Genomic DNA, 24,284 nt, shown 5'->3' on the forward strand with positions numbered 1-24,284 from the left:
TTTTTTTCCTCTAGGGCCAAAATACAACAAAATTAGATTTCTATGTAAATTCAGCAGGGAAAACACAATTTGTTAAGTAAATTTCTAAGCCTAGATTGCCTTCTGACTCTGTGAGCACGCCACACATCTGCCCAAGTCTTAACCCCCGCAGTTAGCTCCTTCACAACAACCACTACCTCTTTCAAATTTACACGAACCTGATCCTTGCTGTCTCTCTCCCGAATTGTCACTGACGTTGTAGAGTCCACCGTGATAGCAAGGGGCGCACCAAGCTCGTCGGTCCGCGCATACTTTTTCCCGATTGAGGTGCCTGTAATGTCGATTTTATGTGATATGCCAGCTGCGGTCAGTTACTTGGAAATGCCTTTAGCCACCTCCTCATACCCCTTTCTCTGAACCAGCGGGACAACCGTGCACTTAAAGGGCGCCACGAGAGGAGGGAAACGGAGCACGTTCAAGTTATTCGACGGTTCTTCTCCAGCTTGACTTTGTCTGGTGTAGTATGAATGCTCGAAGAGGCAGTAGATGATCCGCCCGATTCCAAACGAAGGCTCGATCACTGAGGGTGTGAATCTTCTCTGGTGTTCTTTCCTTTTCTTGTATGAAATCATCACCATATTCTGCTTTATGGATACATTTTCCCCTAGTGTGCAGACATTGAACTTCACCTCGCCGTTCGCCTCTAAATCCGCTTTCATCTCCAAAGCTTCTTTTTCATTCATGGTCTGAAACACATAAGGTTACAGAAATTAAATACCAAAACTATGTTCAGTATTAATCGCAAAACGATGGACTGGACTAGAAAGAGTATTCACCTTCAGTGCTTCAACTACATTCCTTCCGTTCGCCTTGAAAGCAAGGCCGGTCTCTTTAACCACCGGAGATATAACCAATTCCTGAAATCACAAAACAAGTTAGTAAAAAACAATTGTTTTTAATGACGAGTTAACGTGTTTAGATAAGCGAGGAAGTCATGATTAATTAGTTGTTTACTAATAGTAGTGATGGTTCTAAATGATTAGGAACAAAGCATACCTCCACTTCTCTTGGTTCTGAAAATTTTTCATGAGCCATAAGATCTTTATTACTTTTTACTGAATGAGCTTGAAGATCATATTCAGATCTATCTGCAATCCCAACGCACTCAATCCACCCGTATGAAGTCTCGATCTCAGCATCCCAGCAGTCAGCAGCATAGTGCGCCATTTCATTCGGCAGGTGCTGGCGGAACCTTAGACGCTCATCGTCTATACCCAACCGTGTGAGGAAGAGGTAGACTCGGCCAATGAAATAGGCTAAAGTTTGATTGTCGACCATGCCAGCAATGTTAGAAAAACAGAAGAGAAAAAAAAAAAAAAAAAAAAAAAGGGACAAAAAGGAAGGCCGAAGAGAAATCGATAAAAACCAACCTTTGCAACTGCTTCACCCAAGCGGATTATCCTTGCAGACTGGCCAGATACCTGTTCTTCCCTCGGAAACATTTGGAACTCCAACTCCGCGACCTCATTAAACTTCGGGTGAGTTTTGTCTTCGGGATCTACAAAGTGTTCAATCTCTGCGAGTGTGAACTCACGGACTCTTAAAAGCCCTTGGCGAGGAGCAATCTGCACGCATAGATAAACATGTTCGAAATCAATTACTTGCACAAGAACCACAAAACAAAAGCATTCAAAGAGAAGACACATTACCTCATTTCGAAAGGCTTGGCCGATTTGAGCTGCAGCAAAAGGTAGCTTGTTGCCATTGTAGTAGTACAAATAGTTGAAGTTCACAAATATGCCTTGTGCCGTTTCCGGTCGCATGCACCTGAGTAACGAAACACGAAGAATCAGGACTCTCAAATTCTTTGAAACCAAATACACAAAAAACAAATATTCGACAATGTGTTTGAATGCTTACGCAGTGCTCGAGCCAGACGGACCAATTGACGTTTGGAACATTAAGTTAAATGGATAGGGATCAGACAGATGATTGTTCGTGTCAGGGGCTGTAATCCCATACTCTTTTATCTTTGCACCTAGTTCTTCAGCTGAGAGGTCATCTAACACAGCGAGTACATGTTTGAGTTCCTTCGCCTTCTCTTCTGCGATGTTGAGATCCTTCTGAAGCTTCTCGGTGCAGAAATCTTTCAGCAAGTGGGCTTCGATTTGACGCCAGCTGAAAAATGGAGGCGCGCTACTAGCGCAGCTCGCTTTGGTAGCAGTTCCCGTTCTTCTCGTCCTTAACCATAAGGTCAGTGAATCTGTTGACGTGCCCCGACGCTTTCAGAACGATCTCGGGCGTGACAGACGGGCACTCGACTTCTAGCATGTTCTCCTCAAGAACAAAATGCTGCAAAGGAAATAGAATAAGTCTTAAGTTAACCTGATCAGAAACGAAATCGATCCAAAAACATATATTGTTTTTAGAAGCGAATCCAGTTATCTAATTATATATTTTTATTTCTAAAAATATTAAAAATCAATTAAAATCAAGCATTAAAAATCTAATTAATATCTTATACCAAAAAAACTAATATACTAACATAAATCTATTGCAAAACATTCTTCCTTAACTCAAGTAACAAATACCTTACACCTATAAACGATATATAAAACCTAACTAAAAAGGTAGAAAAAAAAACATAATATACTACAACCAAAACATATTCATCTGTGACAGGTTGATTATAATAAAAAATATGTCATATAGGTAGGTAAATACAATTAACATGTGATATATTTTGAGTATAAAAATTAAAAATAAAATCTATAAATGCAGTTTAAAGCCGGAGGAAGAACAAAAATAAAAAAAAAAAATCATAGAGATAATTAGAAAGAAATTTAATTTTTATATTAAAACTTATTGATAATTAAAGAATTAAATTAAAGAAATTAGACTTATTTTAATAAATTTTCTACTATTAGCTCAACAAATTGAACTCATATCAAGTTTCCTTAAACTTCACCTGACGCCAAAATGCAAGAACGTTGTTCTTCAGCTTGACACCGGGAGGCCCGTAGTCGAAAAGCCCAGCGGTTTCCGCAGCGCCGTCGTAGATTTTGAAGGACGGGATGTAAAACAACCGCTCTTGCAGCATTTTCGCCATGGCTTGACGAGATGGCACCTGCCTAGTGACGTTAAGCGCGCCAACGCTTCTAGAGACTTTAAGGTCCTCGTCCATCGGGTTCAAGGCGTCGTTTGCGGCGTCAATATCAGGTTTGGTGCCGCCGGCAGCTCTCGATTCCAGCGAGGAGGCGGCAGACATTGAATTTGGGGCGCATTGAGGAATCGATCTGGTCCGTCTGGACAGTGGGTCGGAGCGAAGAAGGGGAACACAAGCGTTTTACTTTTTCAGAGGGAAGAAACGTTTGTAAATAACGAAGAGGTGTCCAAATAAAATAGTTCAAAAACTAGGCCGACTGGTCATTGCTGTCTCGGCCCAAAAGAAAGGAGTGCTTGTCGACATGAGTTTTCCAAATCGGAGCGGAATTCGGTTCAATTTTTTTTATTCCCAATTTGATATAACTTTTTTTCCTAATGCGGAGGTGCGGCAAGAGAGATAGGGGAGAATAAGACGTTGGGAAATTGTAGGATGTGTCTTTATTTATAGTAAATCATGAGAAGAGAGAAATTTGTTTTCTAAGTAACGCAAAGTTTAATAGGAAATAATCATTAATTAAAGAATAATTTTTATTTGATCTACATTGAATTTACAACATATTATTTTAGATTTTGGGTAATGCGAGAGAAACTAAATTTGTAAACTATGAATCACTAATAAGAAATAAGTACGTTAATCAACACATAAGTAATAATCCGATCATTAACTTCCATGTTGTTTAGTAACCAAAATTTAGTTTATACATTTAGTCTCTCTGGAATTACCCTTTATATTTTGTTTGTTTTGTTGGGTTTTTTTTTTCTTTCCAACCTCTTACTATTCTACGAGTAATATATTAACGTGGTGGTTGGATGATCCAATTAAGAAACAAGTTATTCAATTTAATTTCAAACGTAACACGAAAGGATTGCATTGTTGTTTAGTAACACCTCTTATTTTGTTTTTGCGTTTTCTAACCATTTACGAATTGGATTCTGATCATGGTGTAGATTTTACTGTTATAACAAGAGAAGCACAACAGTCAAATTTTGATAATATATTGCTTCATTGTGTCTCTAGAAGCGCATTTATAGCCTTTTAGCATTGTCTTTGAAATGGTAACTAAACACTTTTAGATAACCAAAATCACTTTCGACAAAGTTTGTTACATAAAATCAAGTTAACAAAACATGAGATAGCAAGTGATGTGTTGAAAGAACCCTTCTCATAGCCTTTAAATTAAGGTAAAAAAGCCTAGAAGATGGCATGGTAAGTAAAAGAGCCATTAGTACAAGTTCCCACCGGATGTCCCTGTAGGCATTAAAACCACCAGCTAAAATAAAACATGATGTTTGGAATACATGCATAGAAATAGTTCATCAAGGATAGAGATCCACTCCGGATCTCACTATTAGGATCCACTCCGGATCTCACTGTTGGGAGCCTAAGAATCATGTAATCCGAATAACTCAAATTAAATCTAATGGTCTCTATTAGTATTAACACCAAAACCACAAACGAGCAACATTTGACACTGACATAACACCAATTAATTTATTGGCCTTTTTCGGTAATATCCATTCGGAATTCTCCCAACGACCCGCAATTAGAATACTACCATTCCTTCAAATTTTAGAGTTGAATTCAAAAATTCATGTGAGTTCCACCATCTTTTGATTCTCTAATATTTAGTAAACACCAGACTACCTCGCAATCAAAATTCTTTGCATTTTTATTGTGACTATGCTTACGTTCTTAACGTGGGCTTTGGAATTGAAGAGACCCACAACCCGTGTGCAATGAAACGAAGCCCATCGCTCAATAGAAAATGGATTCTGGAGAAGGACCATCAAATTTAAATAGAATTCTCTGGTCTCTTTTGGGGTGCACCGAGTACGCGGTTGCCGCCTCGCCGTGGGAACCCAGAAGGAGGAGCATCGGGCAGCCGTGTACCTTACAAAGCCTCAGCTGCGAATCCCCGTTTCTAAAACCACAAATTGCAGCAGTCAGAATCTGTCACTAAAAACAAACATTCACTATTTGAAAGCTGGAAAAACAGTGTGGGGGAAGAAATTAGAAACGGAAAAGCTTTGGAGACGGGAAAACATGGCGGTGGAGACGGAGCCTGTGACGGTGCCGGAGTTGGCCCTTTCTGATACTGACATCAACTGGGACAGGTTCCTTTCTCCTTCTCCCATTTTTTTTTTTATTTCCCTTCCCATTTCATTTTCTCTACTCTGTTTTTTTATACGAGCGATATTCTACTTTAAACTAATCTAAATTGTTGCTAGGGAATTTAGAATTAAGTTTAGCTGTGAACTTGCGAGGGAATTGGAACTTAGTTGCATAGGGGAGCACATCCGCTATAGCCAATATGGCTACGTATGTGTGTACTTTAAATTATTATGATTGTGTTAGGCCAATTTGGGGAACTGTGTTTGTTGCCCTTGGATTGTTGGATCCTTGAGGGAATAGAGGAATGACTGTTCATTGGTTTTTCACATGGCGATATTCTAAACTACTCTAGTATATAGGGCTGCGAACGGGGTTCAAGGGTGGCACTCTGCTTTGCTTAACTGGCCTAACTCGTGTGCATGGTCTTTTTTTAGTGGGTCTATGCGTGCAATGTTCTTGTGTAATGCACCAGTTTTAGCATATTAACCAATTTTCCAGATGAAATTATGCTTGACTGTTTGTGTTTAGTCCTGATTAGTTTTGGGCTAGAGTGATTACTCATGTTTATGTTAGTTTAATGTCAGTGTAGAACTATAAATTCCCAAGTTGGCTGGATTTAGAGCTCTTGTGGTTGCCTACCTCTCATGTGTACAACTTGCCTAAGCAGTCTCAATGGCAAAACAAGTCTTCGATGCATTTCGCAAGAAGTATTTTTCTTTAGTTTGTTCGCTACGAGCTGGGGTTTTGATTTATTATATAAAAATTTGCATTATGCACTGCAAGCATATATGGTAATCACAATGAGCTTGGGTAGAATCCTTTATGTACTTGAAACGAAACACAACAACCCAAAACCTCTTTTTCTTCTTGGAAAAAGAAAACAGAACACAACCGCAACCATTTTCTATTTCTTTTTATTTATGCCAATGGAGACATGAGGTTCTGCCTTTTATCTCGCCTTAATTTAAAGGAAGTTGCCGATGTGCTTATGATGGACTAGAACTGAATGTCTGTTTAACTTTATTCACCTCGATCAGGTTGGACAAGACAAAGTTTCACATTATCGGGGCTATTCTCTTCACAGCGCAGTCGGCCTTGCTACATCCAACAGCAGTTTTAAAGACTAGAATGCAAGTAGCTGGTTCTGGACTCTCTCACATGAGTGGAATATCAGTATTTAGACATATATTAAGATGTGATGGCATCCCCGGCATATTTAGAGGTTTTGGCACATCTGCCATTGGATCGTTGCCCGGTAGGGTCTTGGCTTTGACATCACTTGAAGTATCAAAGGATATGATGTTGAAATACACTGATGGTCTAGACATGCCTGAGGCTACACGTGTTGGCATTGCTAATGGAGTGGCGGGAATGTTCTCAAATTTAGTTTCTTGTGGGTACTATGTGCCTTTGGATGTGGTAGGTCAACCAGTTCTTTCTCATTTCCTAATATATTGTATTTCGGTTTATGAGCAAGAAAATGAATACTGGATTGGAATACATAAGAAAGAGTAGGTGAATTGCTTGTATGCAGGTCATGCTCGTATACCTTTTACTGTTTTTGGCTAACGAACTAATATTCTGCATCTGTTTTATTGAAACTGTTTTATTCTTATCTCCAACTCTAATATCCTGTTAAGAGATGAATATACAGATCCCCATAATCAAAAACTGTCGTTCCCCTTTCTTTTGGTTTATAATTATTTGGTGGGAGTCATTCCCTATAAAAGTAGTCTTGCCATATACACCACTTCCGCGATGCAGTATTTTACTATTGTTTTGTTATGGTTTAAATGGCGCAAAAGACTCTAATCGATACATGAGACCTTTTTTGGTAATAGTTGTGTGTGTGGGATAAGAGTAGAAAGCTTGTGATTGACGTGTGGTATTCAGTTCTGTCTTTTGATATCAAGCATTGAATGTACCTGTTTTTTCCTCATCACTACACCTGTGCATTCTCAGATTTGCCAAAGACTAATGGTGCAAGGACTTCCCGGGACTACATCCTGCAACAAACCATTTGATGTTATACAGAATGTGACAAAGGCTGAAGGTCTTCGTGGATTGTACAGAGGCTTCGGACTAACAGCTCTGACCCAGTCACCAGCAAATGCACTTTGGTGGGGTGCCTATGGTTCTGCACAGCACATGATCTGGAGGTGTATATAATTTCCTGCCAGACAATTTTGTTCTGTCGCAGTTCCTTAACTTCAGCCGAATATGTTGTGTAATTGTTATACGTCCTTTGTATTGTTATAGGAGTTTGGGCTATAGAGACGATGCAGAGACGAAACCGTCTCATATGGAGATGGTGACAGTTCAGGCTTCAGCCGGCATGATGGCTGGTGCTTGTACCTCTATTATCACTACTCCTATTGACACAGTCAAGACACGACTTCAGGTAATTTAGCATATAAAGCCATTTTTTTCTCTATAATTTCTGCAGTCTTAAATAATAAATAAGCCCTTTGGCTAATTCTTCGATGTGGTACTTGAAGGTCATGGATAATTATGGTGCTGGAAGACCGTCAGTACTGAAAACGGCGAAGACACTCCTTAAAGAGGATGGATGGCGGGGATTTTATAGAGGTTTTGGTCCAAGGTTCTTAAATATGTCACTCTATGGAACTACAATGATCGTTACTTACGAATTGATAAGTAAGTTAGTCTCCTAATTAATTTTATTTTCTAAGGCTTGCAAATTGGAAGTCTTAACTGTGGCCGATGAAATTATGGATTTTGTTCTCTGATGAATTAATATACTTTATCTGCATGGATATGAAACCTGCCTTTTAGTTGTCAGCTGCAGTAGGATCTTAGTTCATAGCTTTGAGGCAAACTTCAAATTTCATGCCTTTACTTTCTATATTAATATGGTATATTTTGAAGATCGATGCCGTACTAATTACTGCGTTTTGCAATGCTCACCGATTTATCAGAGAGATTATCTGTAAGGGAAGGATGAAATCGTCAGCTGGAAGAGGTACAACTTTGCCGCAACACTTGTTCCTGGAGCGAGATGAGATCGATCCGGGTATTCGAAATTTTATTTTTCTCAACAGACAGTCAGACAGACATAGCCTATCTACGGAAGGATGCATTTCTTGAACGGGCTCCGTTTCTTGCCGTTTCCTTCCTTGTTATTTGAATAGGAAGGCTGGGTTTCCATTCACCCTCTAGTTTTGTAAATGTGCATGTCGATTTAAATTTCATAGCTTGTTCATCAACTTTTTGAGCTATTTCTAACTAACTCGAATTTTATGTTCCGTCAGTTCAGTTAAGAGTTTTTCGGGTTTTATTTTTTTTTTGTTCTTTTTGTCTAGAAATTCATATTTTTGACTTTTTGAAGAATTCGCCATGATACATCTGATCCATGCATAATATCATGAAAAATGGATACAATTTTTTGGCTGAAACTTAGTATCGGCAATAGGTCTAAACAATTATAAGTTTAGCAGGAGATCACGAAATCCTGATGATCTTCTCTATCTAATGAATGGGGGAGGCTGCTTTGAAATCATCCCACCCCCGAGTATATGCTTCAACAGGAATCACACAAGGATAGATTCATACAATAGAAACATCTGGTAAAATGACCACCCGTAATCCAGCAGATAAAGTACATTATATAGTCTGTTTTAGGGATTGGTGACTTACCCATTTAGTGATTTTGGCACTGAACGTTTCAAAAATGGATACTATCAGGTCGGGTAAATTCAATTCAATAATAGACGCCTGTTGGCATTCCAACCTTCCTTCTCGTTTCAAAAAAAGAATCCGGTACTTGTGAACATCTGAATAGAGTCAGCAAATATTTTGGGATTCATATTTTACTTTCATCACGAAAGAACAAACTCATTCCACTCATCTTTTCACAACGAAACAGAGAGATAATTACAACGTCATCATCTACGAAAATTAGTCGAACGACTTCATTTTCTCTTCTCTAGGGGCAAAAGACAACGTTAAATTTCTGTGTACATTCATTAAAACATTTATATATCAAAAGCCTACACCTTTAACAGTTTAACGTGTCGGGGCTGAGTGTCTCGTTCTGCAGCTGAGCGATTTGAGCTGCGACCGAGTAAGTGAAAAAGCGAGAGATAAGAGATATTGCGCCGGAAAGGAAAGCCAAAAAAAGCCAAAAAAAAAAGAAAAGTTGTAAACATATGGAGATGCGGGGTATCGAACCCCGTACCTCTCGCATGCAAAGCGAGCGCTCTACCATGTGAGCTACATCCCCGTTGCTGGAGTTACCGAAATAACATATATAACATAAAATAAGAATAATAAAAATTCAATAGATTGCCATGCGTTCATTAATCCAGAAACCAATGGCCACGTTGTCTACATATTGAACACGTGGCAAAATCCCAAAACAAGTGTCATGGGGCCAACTGCCACAACTCCCTAGCCACGTTCTCCCCATGCAATGGTCCCACAAGTCTTTATATAGTCCCTACATGTCTCCTTCTTCTTCTCACAAAGCACAGAGAGTTGCAGTTTGCGTCCGTTACTAGTTGTGAAGATGCCAGGACTCACGATTGGAGACAACATCCCAGACCTTGAAGCTGAAAGCACCCATGGAAAGATCAAGCTCTACGACTACTTGGGTGACAGCTGGGCCATCATTTTCTCCCACCCCGGTATTTAACCTTAATTACTTACTAATTCCTCTTGTTAATTTGCTTCATTAGTTTGATTATGTGGTTGCATGTGCATGCGTGTAGGCGATTTCACGCCGGTTTGCACGACGGAGCTCGGGAAGATGGCGGAGTATTCTCCGAAGTTTCGAGAGAAGGGAGTGAAGCTTGTGGGTTTGTCATGCGACGATGTGCCTTCTCACCTCGAGTGGATCAAGGACATCGAAGCCTACAACGTAAGTTCTGATTATTCAATATGTTTGATTGACTCTCTAATTTCGGCTAGTGTTTCCAACACTCATTTTTTTAGTATGTTTCACTCAGTTTTTGGTTATGTAAGATATGCATGGGTTGTTTATATATATATAGAACACATATACATATACATATATACATATGTGTGTTTTGTGTTATGCAGTCCGGGTGCAAGGTGGACTACCCGATTCTGGCAGATCCGAAACGAGAGATCATTAAGCAACTTAACATGGTGGAGCCGGATGTCAAGGACTCCTCAGGAAACCCAGTTCCCTCGCGCGCTCTTCACATCGTGGGGCCTGATAAGAAGGTACTTAGGCGTACTTACGTGTGCAAAGGCGTGCAAAGGCTAAACTTTGGGGTTACTTAATTTTGTTTGGTTATAGGTGAAGCTGAGCTTTCTGTACCCGGCGAGCACGGGGCGGAACATGGACGAAGTGGTGAGGGTGTTGGAGTCGCTGCAGAAGGCGAACAAGCACAAGGTGGCAACCCCCGCGAACTGGAAACCGGGGGATCCGGTGGTCATTTCTCCGTCGGTGTCTGAGGAGGAGGCCAAGAAGACGTTCCCTCAGGGCTACAAGACTATGGACCTCCCGTCGAACAAGGGGTACCTCCGCTTCACAGACGTGTGATAATGTTAAATACTGTGGAGAGATCCGAAAGAATGGTGGAGTAGTATGTAACATTAAGTATGTGCCCTTGTTTGTGACTGGTGTCTAAATATGTAATGGCTTCTGTGGCTGCTGCTACCCTTTGTGTAATCAAGTAATGAAGCATATTATCAATAATATCATGTGTGCCGATCGATTCTGTGTTTTTTTATGCCAATGAGGGAGAGTTCTACTGGTTAAAGCTTAATTGGTTTATTTCTTAGGATCTTTTATTCTAGGATAATGCTAGGGAAACTAAATTTAGAGGCGAGTTTTGAAAACTAAAAGATATGGAAGTTGATGATTGGTTGATTACTTAAACGTTGATAAATGTGTTTATTTTTATTGGTGATGCATTATTTAGTTTGTAAATTTAGTCTTTTAGTATTATTCTTTATTTCAAATACCAATTCTAAGATAAATATATGCCTAGCATATCATCTTTTTAGTTTAGAAGCCAGCACTGGCAACACAGAAAAGTTAGCATTTGGTTGTGGGAGTGTGACAAGGTGAGGGGTTAAAGTGTTTTGGAAGTGTTATAATGTAAATTTATGTAGAACCCACAAAATGGCGGGGATAGCTCAGTTGGGAGAGCGTCAGACTGAAGATCTGAAGGTCAGGTGTTCGATCCACCTTCACCGCATTTCTCCTCTTTTTTTTTTTATTTTTTTATTTTTATTATGTTTTATGGCCTCAAAGCTAGCTTTTTGGTCTTACATTTGAAGCTCAAGTGGAGTCTAAGGGCTGGTTTGGTATTGCTGTGCTTTGAAAAAAAGTTTCTTCTGCTGTGCTGTGAGAATAAGCAGCTGTGAAATAAAGCAGCAGAGTGTTTGGTAAACTTTTTTGTAAAAGTGCTTTTGAAAAAAAAAAAAAGCAGTATTATAGTGTTTGGTAAACTTTTATGTAAAACAGATGTGAAAAAAAGCGAGTTTTTCAAAGCTAGGTTTTGCAGCTTCTTGTTTTTGGCTTTTTTTCATCCAAAACTGTGAAAAAAAGCTGAAGCTGAGTGTTTACCAAACACAAAAACAGCTCCCAGCTTTTTTTTATAGCAGTTTTTTTCAGAATCACCTCAGTACCAAACCAGGTCTAAATTTCAAACCACGCTGCTTAAGTTCTTCATTATTGCCACTTAGTGCTGCTTAAGTTCTTTATTATCGCCACTTAGTGCTGCTTAAGTTCTTTATTATCGCCGTTTAGTACTACGGTATAGTGGTATTCCTCTTCACTTGTAAGTGAGAGATCATAGGTTTGATTATCGTCAAATGCGAGTTTGAATTACATTATTGCTAGCCCATTGTAAGGCTAAACTCACCTCATCTTCCTTAGTGTAGATAATATCGTTTGTTAAAAAAAAAACTTTATTATCGTATTAATTCAATAACATAAAGATCTTAAGATCCGGTGTAAATAATATCGTTTGTAAAAAAAAAAAAAAAAAAATCTTTATTATCATATTAATTCAATAACATAAGGATCTTAGGACCCGGCATTCCGCTTTTACTGAGAAACAAGGGATGTAGACGAGAAACTCAATGATAATACGGCCCGAGATATGTAGAAAATGTGCATGCATGCATATGTATACACAATGGGAACAAAAAACCAAACTAAAACAAACCAATTATTAAACGAGCCCCTTAAAATTAGAAGTTGCATATCTGTCAGCAGTACTCTAATTTTTGAGTTTCTTGAAATCATAAGTTAACATTCGATCAAAGTAATTTTTGTTTTGTCAGACGATAGATTTGCTAGTAAGTTACATTCGATCAAAGTAACTTTTACTAGCTAGAAAATTGCTACTAACATCTCTCCCATTAACATCCTTAACCCTATGCATTCAATTCAGTTAAGGTTTCAAATCGAACCAAAGCAATAAAATTACATTGTTATTCGATTTGGCTCAAGATTACACGTTTCTAGTGTTATAGTTAAAATCAAACCAAATAATTCTTTAGTTAGTTTGAATGGTTTGGACAGAACCCTACATGTCGAGCCTCTTACCCTAGAACTTAACAAATCATTTGTTATTTGTCACTTAACCATGGTGAGTAGGATGTGCTCCATGAGTCGAGAGCCAAACTCAAATTCTGGATACAACTAATTATCATCGTGACGCAGTTTGCTTAGTTATAAACTCACGCTATCAATCTCACTCCATATCCTTACTGAAGCCACTGTGCTTTCTTCCCTGTTTTTCAACTTGTGGATCCCATCACAGCCACGGTAACTAACTTTTCATTTTTCACACACATCGGACATGTGGTGGTCTCAGTCAAAACCACTCGTCTCCACCGTCAACCTCCTTCTCCTATCCCTCCACCTCCACCTCCACCTCCTTCCCACTCTCACTCTCTTCTCCTATCCCGCCCACCTCCGACACTGTCTTCGCCCTCCTCAACTGCTCCGTCGACTCCCCTGTCCTCAACAACTAGAAGTCCCTCTGCTTCAACTTCTCCGGCCACTCCTGCGACGAGCTTTATGACTCCTGCAACGCCTTTTGGATTTTCCGTTCCGGTTCCGGATCGGCTACTCCTACCCCCAATCCAGGAGGATTTTTAACCAACGGTGCTAATAGTACTAGTACGACTGCTGCTGCTGCTACTGCTACTGTTTCTCCACCGTGTTGTTTTACGGGATACGATACGGTGAAGTTCATGAGCATGAGTATCTTGGACTGCACGCATTATAAGAGCGTGACGAATACAGACGAACTGTAAGGGTTAGAGCCGTTGGATTGGATCTACGGGATTAAGCTGAGCTTCGCAGTGCCGGATACCGGGTGTGACCGTGTGAGAGGTGTGCGCAGTCCCGCCGGACTTGTGGGTTTGATACCGAAACTGAAGGGTCTCTCTGCCTCTGCTCAACTTCCTCCAATTTCATAAGACAATGTGGTAGGCTTATCAATATTTTATGCATTTTCGATGTTTATCTTGTTTTTTTTTTTTTTTTTTTTTTTGAGTCGAGCGATAGCGTTAGTAAGTTAGAAGATAGATTAGCCATGGGCAAGATTTGAATCCATACTGTCATGTAAAGACACAACACCATTCCACTACTGTGGTAAAGGGCCACTAGCTCGATATTTATATTGTTAAACTGTGAATTTGGATCGTCTATTGAGCTAATATTAACTTTTATCAATGATTCAGATTCACAGTCTGCAACGTTTTTCATTCAAGAAAAGCTAAAACTCCTTATGTCCTCAAAGAAATTTGTGGTTTGCCCTGACCTTGAGATGAGATAACTAATGAGTAGATTTTATACTATATATTATTTCCTATTCTTGGTATATTTTGGTGAGATTTTAATGTTTTGCTATGTATTTTTAATGTAGGACACGTGAACTTGTTTTGAGCATAAATTAATCAAACGGTGGAATTTTTGAGTGATTCCAATTGGAGCGGGTTTATGATTTTTTCAAGAAGGTTGTGTCAAAATTTGATAATTTTATCCCAAAGCATCTGATTGTGGCGAATTAATTTATGCCCAGCGTGCAATGCTGGCAAATTGGGTTGCAGAGCTCATTTGCTACTTTTGGGCTGGAAGGTGATGGATTTTGGTCTTAGGCTCTTCTTGGAACTTGAAGAGGAGGTCCTAATCTTTAATTCAAGTCGTTTTGGACCTGTTTTGGAGCCCTGAAAGGGGGGACGCAACATTGAGAGAATTTAGCATTATTTTGGAGAACTTCAAACTTCTTACCTACAAGGTGTTTTCAATTATTTTTCTAGTTAATATATTTTCTTTAGTTTTTATAGTTGTTCGTAACTAATTTCCGTTTGCTAGGGTAAAGCCATAAGTCTTAGCATGAATATGTGATTTTATTAATTTGCTTATGAATGGATGCATGCTTACTTTGAATTATTCATCACCGCAATTAAACTATCTAATTGTCTTAGTGATTCGCGACCATTAGGGTTTTTAGACAAGTAATTTGATGCAATTTCTGTTTGAATATCACCCTGAAATTGAGGATGGCTTCTAGTGATTAGTAATTGTAAGTTCACTTAAGGCGAACATCACGCTCTTAAGTGTTGCATGGTTTTTCAAAGAGTTTTCACAAAGCTTAATGAGTCTTGTATGTTTATATTTGATCTGAACACCACAGACGGATTGCATGTTAGATATATGTTTTCACTTGGACATCACGAGAAAAACATGTATTAGGAAAACCTAACCTTCAAAGCATGTATGTAGAAATTCATAAGTAATTTGGTAAAATTGCATAGGATTGTTAATGGTGATGGCAGAACGCCAGAACCCTAGTGTTTAAATTATTTTCCATAACTGTTTTCTTTTGCTTTCTTTACTTTGTTGATCTATTTAATTGTTTTTAGATTAAATTCGTTTTTATTATTTTAAATTTCAAGATCAACCTTTTCGAATCTTTGTTCTAAATAATTAGTTAAGGATTAGTTTAAATACAGATTATTCATTCAATCCCTTTGGAAAACAATCTTGCTTGAGCATCTATACTACAATAACCTTGTACTCTTGTAAGTACTTTTAAATGTTTTTATCCCTACTTTTACTTGTGGTAAAAATCATATCAATAAGTTCCCCTCCCACTGCATACTTTGTTACCAAAAAAAAAAAAAAGAAAAAAAAAAAAGAAGTTAATAGAAAAAAATTGAAACGTAGACCCGAGCTAAGCCGAGTTAGCTGTTGCAATGTGTTCCCCACAATTTAGACAAATTAGTGTAAACTAGACAGCACCAAATGGGTTGTAATTTGACGATAATTTATGGAAAAAAACCCAAGGTAACTGTAAAATATAGCACCATTGGTAAAACTTTAAACCTGTCAACTACTCTGAAATTTTGACCATCAGCTGCCCCCGTTTCATAAGAACCCTAGAAAACTAGGTCAGATAAAACTACTGGTTAAGTAAGGAAAAAGGAAATCTGAGCCATATACAATTCTGCTTTTTCCCATTTCTCCCGTCCTTCCTGCAATTGACAAAATTTCCCCAGTAAAAAAACCACGACGGCCGTTACATATAGGTGAAAATATTACGGGTAGGGCGACAAAAATAGGCCATACAGCCTTTGGTTTACTCCATTCAATTACTTGACATGGTGGAAGTTGATCATTGACCTTCATTGAGTGCACGCAGAACTTCATCTATAACTTTTTCGTCGGAGCTTTCATTTTGATTCGAGGCCTGGTTCTCCCCGTCCGCAATCTGTTGATAATGAAAATATACATCAACTTTCGAATAAACAGCAAAACATTATAGCGTGCATGATCTACGTTGGAGAAATTATTCCTGAAAAAAACAGCAGGAAGCTCTTCTAGTTTCCATGAAGTCCCCCCACATTTCGAATTTTGAAGATTTATCTATACATTTGCGTGTGCGCATGTATATTTTTGAATACATATACAATGAGAGGTTACCTCAAGTTTCTCAAAGTTTGAAAGTAGCCTCATGTATTGTTCGCGCGCTTCAGGCTGACGAGCCATGGACCGTACCCTTGCGAGAGCTTTCTCAACCCCAGCAAATTTCTGCTTCCGACCGACACTAAGAAATTCATAGTCATCATTTTTCTTAACCTCTGAAGATGCATCTTCAGTAGGCTTTTCCACCCGAAATCCTCGCAAACCAGTTCCTTTTCGCCTCCAACGCAGTATAACCTTTTCCAGTATACCAACAGACCACAAAACCTTTTTGTAATTCTTCCGAACCTGATGTCCCCTCACATGAGCCTAAAAGCAACAAACAGAGTCGATGATTTAGAGCACCATCTATACTGAAGGTACACCCAAGTCCACAAAAACAAAAATTCAAATGGTCACAGTATTTCAAAGAATAGATAACTGTGACACATTGTATTGTGAACATGCAGGGTCGGAAAACACATTGTGCAGTCAATGCATGCCCACAATTGAAATGCATTAGTCTGGAACATAACTAAGCAAGCAATGACATACGCAATTAGTAGCAAAAAGATGAGGTACCTGAATTTTAACAATACGGTCACGAATCTTCAGATAATCCTTTCTTCCCTTCCATCCACGATAGTTTTGTTGGATCTTCAGAGCTGCTGCGACATGCAGATAATCCTCATAGTGAGCAAACTTCTGGACTCTCTTCAAGGAACGACGTGCAACAAGGTCCTGAGACTGAACTTCAGAAATATCTGCTCTGCTCTTGGTTAACTGTCTCTGACGAAATGAACGAGCCCGGAAAGACTCTTGAATTAGAGCAGCCGCATGAGCTGATTTCCTAACAGCTGCTATAGGGTTTTTGAGAAAATGTTGCTCATCTACTGCAACATCAGATTCAGCAACTTCTGCAGTCTGTTTGGCCTTCTCAGCTGCAATAGTTGCGGTAGCATTGTTCATTATATTCTCATTCATGGTCAACAACTCTAGGTGACTGGTTAAATCCGCTTCTGCCAAATATCCAGCAATCCCTTTATGCCCTCTACTCGAGGCTAGATCAGCAGCAGTTTGTCCGCCAGGAAACACAGATGTTGGGTCCTCAACGGCTCCTGGAGCGGCACCCAATCGAAGCAACGCAATGACAGTTTCCTCTCTATAAAAGGATTGAAAAAAATTAAGAGATTAGTGTTACATAGAGATCTATCCATGTCGCATGAATAAAGCGTTAAGATGGCATAGCTGACCCTGTTACCCATCCTCAGAAAAGGTAAGATAACATTCACTTAATCTTATATACTAAAGCAATATTAAGAGAAGAATGAGCCTAGAAATGCAGTATTTGAATTTAATACTGATCACTCCATATATATTGCAAGTAGATAATGAATATGATTGGACATATAAAAGAGAAGAATCTATAACAGCAACCATACCTTCCAAAATATGATGCCCAGTGAAGCCCTGTTCTTCCGTGAGCATCTCTGAAATTGGGATTGACACCTGCAGCAATTATGGGACCTATGGCCCACTCGTAACCAAGAGCACCCGTCAAATGTAGAACACCTTGGCCTTCATTATCCAGAACATGTAGTCCTTTGCCTCCTTCATGAATTTTACAGACTAGCCATTCACAGAGTCTATCCTTCAACAAATTCTGAATCAAGACATCCCTACGGCTCAAGTGATCACTTTCGCATGCCACAGAAGCCCCATCAATTGTTACCCAATCACTTTCACTGTTGCTTCGCATTGAAAATATGGAACTTTTGAGCTTACATTTATCACAATCTGGAACAGCACATATCAACCACTTCCTCTCTGAGCCCAAGCTCAACAATTTTGCTAGTCGTATCTGAAAGCGTAATTCATCATCTCTTAACCTGTTGATAGCGATTCCAATGGGTTTTTCACGGTATTCAAACTCCCTAATTTCACTGCAGGCTAACCTATTTCTGCCGGTCACATAGAATGGAACACGCCCGGGAGCATGCAGAGGAGTTTGACATCTAATGGCATTGTTAGATAGAATTTCAGCAGAAACTTCTATTTCACCAAACATGCATCCCCAGTTAGTGTCAGCACAATCCTTCTTGCTTCCCAGAAAACTGCCAACTATTAAAACCTGAAAAGGAGGCGAGGCAAAAACTGAACAATGTCTATGTATTGTGTACATTTTTTTATAGAAATAAATAAATAAATTATAACAAAAATACAAACTGTATACATACCTTTGTTTCAGTTCCTGAATAAGCCCAATCTGGTGAAAAATCAGAAATAGTAAATAGTTGTTCTTGGGAAAGAGAAGGACCCAGTGACTCTATATCCAACTGCATATGGTGTGATAAACTGGACACTTCCTTATCACCACTCTCAGCATCAAATGTACTCCAGTAATTACCAGAATCAGAAGCCATCAAGGAATCATCACAATCCACACCAATTTCTTTATCCATCCATCTCCCAAAGCTGTCTAGTTTCTTCAGTTCCACTGGTTCATTACGCACACCACCATCTCTATTCTCTTCAACTTGGTTGGAAGGAGTTATTACAATCTGAGGATCAGAATAATCTTGAACCTCAGGATGAAGCACATTGAAGTCATGCTCCTTTGGCACCTGCAAGAAGGTTCAAGTATCACTAAGGAAATTCCCACCACACGAAACACTAACCTTAAAAAATGAAGTGCATAAATTGAGAGAGAACAATAGTACAAGAAAAATAAATTTAGACAATCTGATGCTTCACTTTCAAAAGCAACCTAATAGAACATACACATTAGTATAGTCAATGTTTCCAAGACATGATAATAAATGTTTATACATCACATCAGTCATTGCATAAAGAGAGGGAAAGGAAAAGTGTGCATGACTGTACTTGTGATCAACCTCTTAGGCATTCTAAAATGCACACAATAGCATTAAATAACAATTTTCCTCATACATGGATCAGTATGATCTGTGGAATAGGGAAAGGTACTCCACTTACCCCACACAACGAAAAATCCTGGTTGGCTTAAATCAATTCTCATTACTTGCATTATTAAAAGTTTTAAGTTCAATTAGCTATTGAAATTGAAATATTTAGGATTTAGGGTCTATTGCGGTAACTTATGCTACTAAAGGGGGTTCTGAGTGTGTGAGTGTGAGTGTTCACATTCATATATATATTTCTGTCAAGTTGTCAACTAATAGTCTAATACTACAATACTGTTGAAATTTAAATTCTACTCATCAATCTCAAAAATAAAGATGCATATTCTACACCAGAGCACTATCTCATAAAATGCAATATAAGATATTTAGGAAACTAAATTAATTAGGTATAGACAGTGGGAAGGAAAGTGACTGTAAAAAACAGACCTGATCTTCTCTTTGAGAAGGTGCTGAGACAATTTGGACATCTATGTTAGTGGTCAACCTATCTTCACAAGTTACATCTTTGACTCCACTACGAGCATCCACTTTAGCATCTGTTAGCTTAAGAGTTATAAAGTCAGCTCTGTTAGGTTCTTCAACAAAAAGGTTTTGGCCATGCATGATGTGCTCATTTCTCGTTGAGCTATCCATTCCTTGCCAGGCAGATAATCCAGCACCATGATCAAATTTAGGTCCACCATACCATGTACTAGAGGGATCCCTGAATGACTCAGGAAATCCTGAAAAGCACCAGAGACACCTGGTCACATATTTCATTTTTGGAAACTTATTATTGCAAAAGATAAATCAAAATCATTGAAACAAATACGATTTTTATATGCGTAAAAAAACACCATTACTCAATGAGTTTCATCTATAAAATGGAAAAAACCACAACATGAAAATAGGACCTAAAAGGGGTCTAGAAGCGGAGTTTGATAAAATGGATCGTGCATGTTACTGTTAAAAGACCAGAGGCAGTAAAATGTGATCAAGAAACAGAAAAGAAAAAAATGCGATGATATCATTTTTTTTTAACAAAATGGATCCATGGAATGTCCAGCAGTAATGAGTAAAAGTAGAAACAGAAAAGATATTGCAAGACTCTACAAAATGTCAAAAACTGATTGAACAAATCAAACACAAACGAAAAGGCATCTGCAGCTATGCATTTTACCTCCAACTTGTTGAGGAAGCAAAGAAGCATTATGAAAAAAGGAACCAAACATCGGTTGCTCAACAGATGAAGTTCCTGCATCTCTCCGAGAATCCACATCCTCAAATTCTGTTTGTCCACCCAAGTCAACTCTGTTTGGACTTGAAGCAAAGGATGTATGAACTGGACTTGAAGCAAAGGATGTTTGAAGTGGACTTGAGCCAAAGGATGTTTGAACCATACGGGCAGCTGAGTTTGCCTGTGAAGAGCAAGGAGGGACAGCAAGTCTTATTTTAAAAACCAAAAATAATAATAACCGTCTGGGCATCTGTATCCTATCTGCGATGTGTGCGCAGATGCACATGCACACATTTTTAAACAAAAAAAACTGTAGGAGTACCTCTTCAACATTTCTGTAATGCACAAGAACAATGTGCTGTAAATGCCTGCGAACAAAGAAAACAGAGTATTTATTGGCCAACAATAACTTATTCTTATGGCTTGAAGATATATTGAGATTGCAATATTAAACATCAGTTCTTGGGCATGAATGATTTATTTTTATTTTTTTTCCAGAGGGGTGGTTAATGGAATTTATGCAACCTAATCGAAACTTAATTTACAGATTTGAACAGAAAACTCACGTGTCAAGCATCCAATAACTCCGCCGTTGAAAATTTGCATTGTCCTCCCCATGGGCATAGTAACAATGAAGTACGTCTACACTGCCAGCCTAAAAAACGTCAAAAACCAACAGAGAGCTAAATATCAAGCAGTACCAATACCAAGGACCATACAAGCCAAAATAATTGAAGCGACTAAACTCACTACAGAAGAAAGTTTATCATTTTTCCAATGCACATAAATTGAAAAGGTCAAATCATAGCTAACAATAAAGCCTTGAATATAAAAATTTGAGCACCAGAAAGACAAACTTAGTGATATTTAAATGGATAAAGGGAGAAGAAACTAAACAACCTTTTACATTATCCTATTAAAAGAACAAATGAAAACAAAAAAGAATGTTTAAACACGGGGATAAAAGAACCTAAATGACCACCAGCTTCCAAAGTAGATAAATTAAGAATTTACCATTTGTGTCACATTTGCAACACCCAGCACTGGATTCAGAGAAAAAATTGTTATTCTTTATAAGTTTTATTTTCTTAAAAACTAAGGGTGCTCAAGTGACCCCAAATTAAGGTCTACCATAGAGACATTCAATGCTCAATGAACTCTGAACAGTTGAAAGCAATAATCATAACATATAACCCATGGATGCTCTACTTACTTTGATCTTTGCAATTACAAAATAGAATTATGAATCATGTCTTAAAACTAAAAATAGTCTATTAAAGTGACTAACATTGCCGTACCAACAAAATGTACGATGAAACCTACCTATTGATCCATCACTTCTGTGGTATCTATGTTACCTGCAAACTACGACCACCAAAAGACAGAGGATCCGGGTACAAAAGACATCAACCAGACAACGACTCAACCCTATCTCTTAGGACCAACCCCTAAAGGTGTACTTACTAATAATAGATTGAACAGCACACCTTCAACTTTTCATGGGCTTCTTTTACAGTCTTTCCATCCTTTTTCTTCCTCCAGCGATGACCGTCTTTACGAAAATATCGAAGTGCTTTTCGATCAAACAGGTACAAAGAACCAGCTGTAAAAAACGAACATAATTTAGCTTCTGTTTGCATATACCAAGAAAGAATACCAGTGATCCATCTGAAGTAACAAATGCCCAAATGACCAATGATCATTTGGGATGATTCTAGGCATACAATGGGAAAGGAAGAATGAGATAATTAAATGAAGCAATTTAAGATATGACATGTGGAATACCTGCATTATGTATATGAGAAACAGAAAATACCAGTCCAACTGTTTCACATCTTAACCCGTATTAAATAGTAAAAATAATGATAATTGAGCAATTAACGAGTACTTTAAACATAACTGGGAATGATGTTTCAAAAGAAAATAACAGAATGTGCAACCCCAGGGAGAACAAAAAAAGAAATGTTTCATCAACCAAAAAATGTTTCTTATGGCAGTATCTGGCTTTCTCATATTGTACAAGTAAATAAAGCACACCTCCGAAAAATTCATAAAACGGTTTTCCTACTTTAACTAGAAAATAAGTAAAACCAAAGAAAAAATATAACAGCCCAACTGACTGAAGATAGAACTTAACAAATTCAGACAAAATATATAGTCATCAAGAACAAACTATTCAAATGTAGTCATTCAGAATACAAACATGCAAGGGTCAACCTGGAGGCCTGACGGGTGGATCTGTGGTCAATTCAAAATGCCGATAGTTGCGAAGTATTTCACAAATTTCAGCTGGACGAAGCCAACGGTTCTTTGCTTCTTGCAATATCTGGGCAAGGTCTGTCAAATTCCCAAAAGTACCAACAGATTAAAAAATCATAAAAACTAAAATAATAAAAACAAATACAGGGGAAGAATCGAAGCCGAGCAACTACTTCGACATAAACAAACACTTTCGGAATCCCAATTTCATAAGCAAATACACTTGATGCACCTGAGGAAATGCGACACAGAGACGACACAACTCAATGCACTTACAATGCAATACAAGATTACTTCCGGCGTTTGCAATAGCATTCCATCACAAGATTACTCACTCAGTTAATCCATCCACACTAATTCTTTCATCAAATGTGAAAAATTGAAAGTACTACACGCATGCATGAAGTGTTAATCAATGATCACGCTCAATAATTATTCCAATAAACAAAAAAAATCACAGCCATTCGTGAAAACAACTATTGTCGAGTTAAATATTGAAAAATCCGAATTTTAAACCAAAAAACATAAAAGAAAATTGACAGAACAAAACTTGAAATGAAGAAAGAGATGAGGGAGAGAAAGCCGACCTAGATGCTGATTGGGGGGGTATCTCCTGGTATCAGCCATGACGAGCTCGCATAAACCCTAGATTTCAAGAGACAGACACAGAGAGAGACTGTGATTACCACCACCAATCCACACAGAACAAAACGCAAAACCAAAATACATATCCAGAAATTGCAGAAAATCAATTTCTGCTCTGTTCGCAAACAAAATCGAAAAACAAGAACCGAAAGGAAGAAATGGCGAATGCTTTCAGGCAATCAGTCGAGAGGGAGGGAGGGAGGGAGGGACTGGGGAATGAGGTTTCGGTTAAAGAAACGTACCTTGGCAGGGGGAGAGAGAGAGAGAGAAGGAAAGCGAAGCGTGTGAAAAGCACTAATAAAAAAAAAGAAAGAGAAACGAATCGGGGGAAGGGAGAGAGAAAGATAGGGATTGGAAGTCAATGTGGAATGGCTTTGCGTTCACACTAATCCGACGTGTTCTTTGGTTTTCGCACGCCGCGTGTTATTTGTATTATCCACACTTATTTTTATTTCTCACGTTATGTTTTCAAATTTTAATCGTCGGATCGAATAATTTAAAGAAAATTAAGAGACAAAAATTAATAAGTGTTTAGGTCGTAAAAATAGATATATGAATAGTACCACCGTTATATAATTAGATGGACACTTCAAAGAATTCTCTTTAATTATGTAATGATATGTGGCGTACAACTCCGTTTTCTTGACGCACTAAAAAATTGCTCATTTTTATAGGTGTATTATCAGATTCCTATTTACTTTCAGAAATTGATTGTCACACGTTCATTTTTATTTTCGACTATTAATTACATAAAAATAACAAACATAATTAAAAAAGAATTAGTATAAAGATAAAACTGTGTCTAATTATCTCCTTTTACTCTCGTATCAGCATTGGTTTCTGCAATTTTTAGCTGAACAAATTTTGTTTCGAAGTTTATTAGAAACTTTTGTTTGGTGATGATACATTGTCATGTGGTATGAAAATCTTCACACCATTCCTGTTATCTCATAGCTTAAAAGTTATTAGATTTTAAAAGTAATCTTATCACTTTTAAGATATGAAATAATAGGAGTTTACTTTACGAATTCGAGAATTGAAAAGGTG

At 38.1% G+C, this 24,284-nt stretch overlaps 3 protein-coding genes, 2 non-coding genes and 1 pseudogene across 6 annotated transcripts; 3 read left to right on the top strand and 3 right to left on the bottom strand.

Annotated features, from left to right (window-relative positions):
• Positions 1-50: 50 nt before the first annotated feature.
• On the bottom strand, positions 51-3,247 carry LOC137736220 (glycine--tRNA ligase, mitochondrial 1-like; annotated as a pseudogene).
• A 1,718-nt stretch (positions 3,248-4,965) lies between these two features.
• Positions 4,966-8,519, top strand: LOC137735879 (uncharacterized). Its single transcript, XM_068475232.1, has 6 exons — positions 4,966-5,259; positions 6,295-6,676; positions 7,220-7,416; positions 7,517-7,658; positions 7,756-7,915; positions 8,197-8,519. Exons 1-6 carry the CDS (start codon positions 5,189-5,191, stop codon positions 8,220-8,222), a joined length of 978 nt encoding a protein of 325 aa, XP_068331333.1. The 5' UTR covers positions 4,966-5,188; the 3' UTR covers positions 8,223-8,519.
• Positions 8,520-9,427: 908 nt separating this feature from the next.
• On the bottom strand, positions 9,428-9,500 carry TRNAA-UGC (transfer RNA alanine (anticodon UGC)). Its single transcript has one exon. It is a non-coding gene; the product is annotated as a tRNA-Ala (tRNA).
• A 261-nt stretch (positions 9,501-9,761) lies between these two features.
• Positions 9,762-10,954, top strand: LOC137736512 (1-Cys peroxiredoxin). The gene is made up of 4 exons (XM_068475773.1): positions 9,762-9,903; positions 9,988-10,136; positions 10,319-10,465; positions 10,542-10,954. The coding sequence occupies exons 1-4, from the start codon at positions 9,786-9,788 to the stop codon at positions 10,785-10,787; spliced, it is 660 nt and encodes a 219-aa protein (XP_068331874.1). The 5' UTR covers positions 9,762-9,785; the 3' UTR covers positions 10,788-10,954.
• Positions 10,955-11,375: 421 nt separating this feature from the next.
• On the top strand, positions 11,376-11,448 carry TRNAF-GAA (transfer RNA phenylalanine (anticodon GAA)). The gene has a single exon. It is a non-coding gene; the product is annotated as a tRNA-Phe (tRNA).
• Positions 11,449-15,462: 4,014 nt separating this feature from the next.
• Positions 15,463-23,523, bottom strand: LOC137737323 (calmodulin-binding transcription activator 3-like). 2 transcript variants are annotated; one of them, XM_068476769.1, is made up of 14 exons: positions 23,480-23,523; positions 23,180-23,237; positions 22,551-22,670; positions 21,821-21,936; positions 20,900-20,988; positions 20,656-20,701; positions 20,277-20,514; positions 19,544-19,839; positions 18,413-18,799; positions 17,618-18,306; positions 16,758-17,337; positions 16,197-16,505; positions 15,897-15,984; positions 15,463-15,748 (listed from the first exon to the last, which is right to left on the bottom strand). In XM_068476769.1, exons 2-14 carry the CDS (start codon positions 23,217-23,219, stop codon positions 15,666-15,668), a joined length of 3,081 nt encoding a protein of 1,026 aa, XP_068332870.1. In that variant the 5' UTR covers positions 23,220-23,237; positions 23,480-23,523; the 3' UTR covers positions 15,463-15,665. The 2 variants fall into 2 exon arrangements, with proteins under 2 accessions (XP_068332870.1, XP_068332871.1); XM_068476770.1 differs by lacking the exons at positions 23,180-23,237; positions 23,480-23,523 and having other exon boundaries at positions 21,798-21,936; positions 22,551-22,583.
• Between the last annotated feature and the right edge of the window lie 761 nt (positions 23,524-24,284).

The sequence above is a fragment of the Pyrus communis genome, chromosome 6 (genome assembly GCF_963583255.1).
Source record: "Pyrus communis chromosome 6, drPyrComm1.1, whole genome shotgun sequence".
Taxonomy (NCBI): domain Eukaryota; kingdom Viridiplantae; phylum Streptophyta; class Magnoliopsida; order Rosales; family Rosaceae; genus Pyrus; species Pyrus communis.

Excerpts from the sequence above, each read along its gene's own strand:
- LOC137735879 (XM_068475232.1), top strand. The coding sequence starts at position 5,189 with ATGGCGGTGGAGACGGAGCCTGTGACGGTGCCGGAGTTGGCCCTTTCT. Across the intron at positions 7,417-7,516 it reads GCACAGCACATGATCTGGAG|GAGTTTGGGCTATAGAGACG; the intron begins GTGTATATAATT and ends GTATTGTTATAG. Across the intron at positions 7,916-8,196 it reads CGTTACTTACGAATTGATAA|AGAGATTATCTGTAAGGGAA; the intron begins GTAAGTTAGTCT and ends CCGATTTATCAG.
- LOC137737323 (XM_068476769.1), bottom strand. The coding sequence starts at position 23,219 with ATGGCTGATACCAGGAGATACCCCCCCAATCAGCATCTAG. Across the intron at positions 15,985-16,196 it reads CAAACTTTGAGAAACTTGAG|ATTGCGGACGGGGAGAACCA; the intron begins GTAACCTCTCAT and ends CATTATCAACAG. Across the intron at positions 15,749-15,896 it reads TCTGCGTGCACTCAATGAAG|GAAGGACGGGAGAAATGGGA; the intron begins GTCAATGATCAA and ends TGTCAATTGCAG.
- LOC137736512 (XM_068475773.1), top strand. The coding sequence starts at position 9,786 with ATGCCAGGACTCACGATTGGAGACAACATCCCAGACCTTGAAGCTGAA. Across the intron at positions 9,904-9,987 it reads CATCATTTTCTCCCACCCCG|GCGATTTCACGCCGGTTTGC; the intron begins GTATTTAACCTT and ends GCATGCGTGTAG. Across the intron at positions 10,137-10,318 it reads AGGACATCGAAGCCTACAAC|TCCGGGTGCAAGGTGGACTA; the intron begins GTAAGTTCTGAT and ends TGTGTTATGCAG.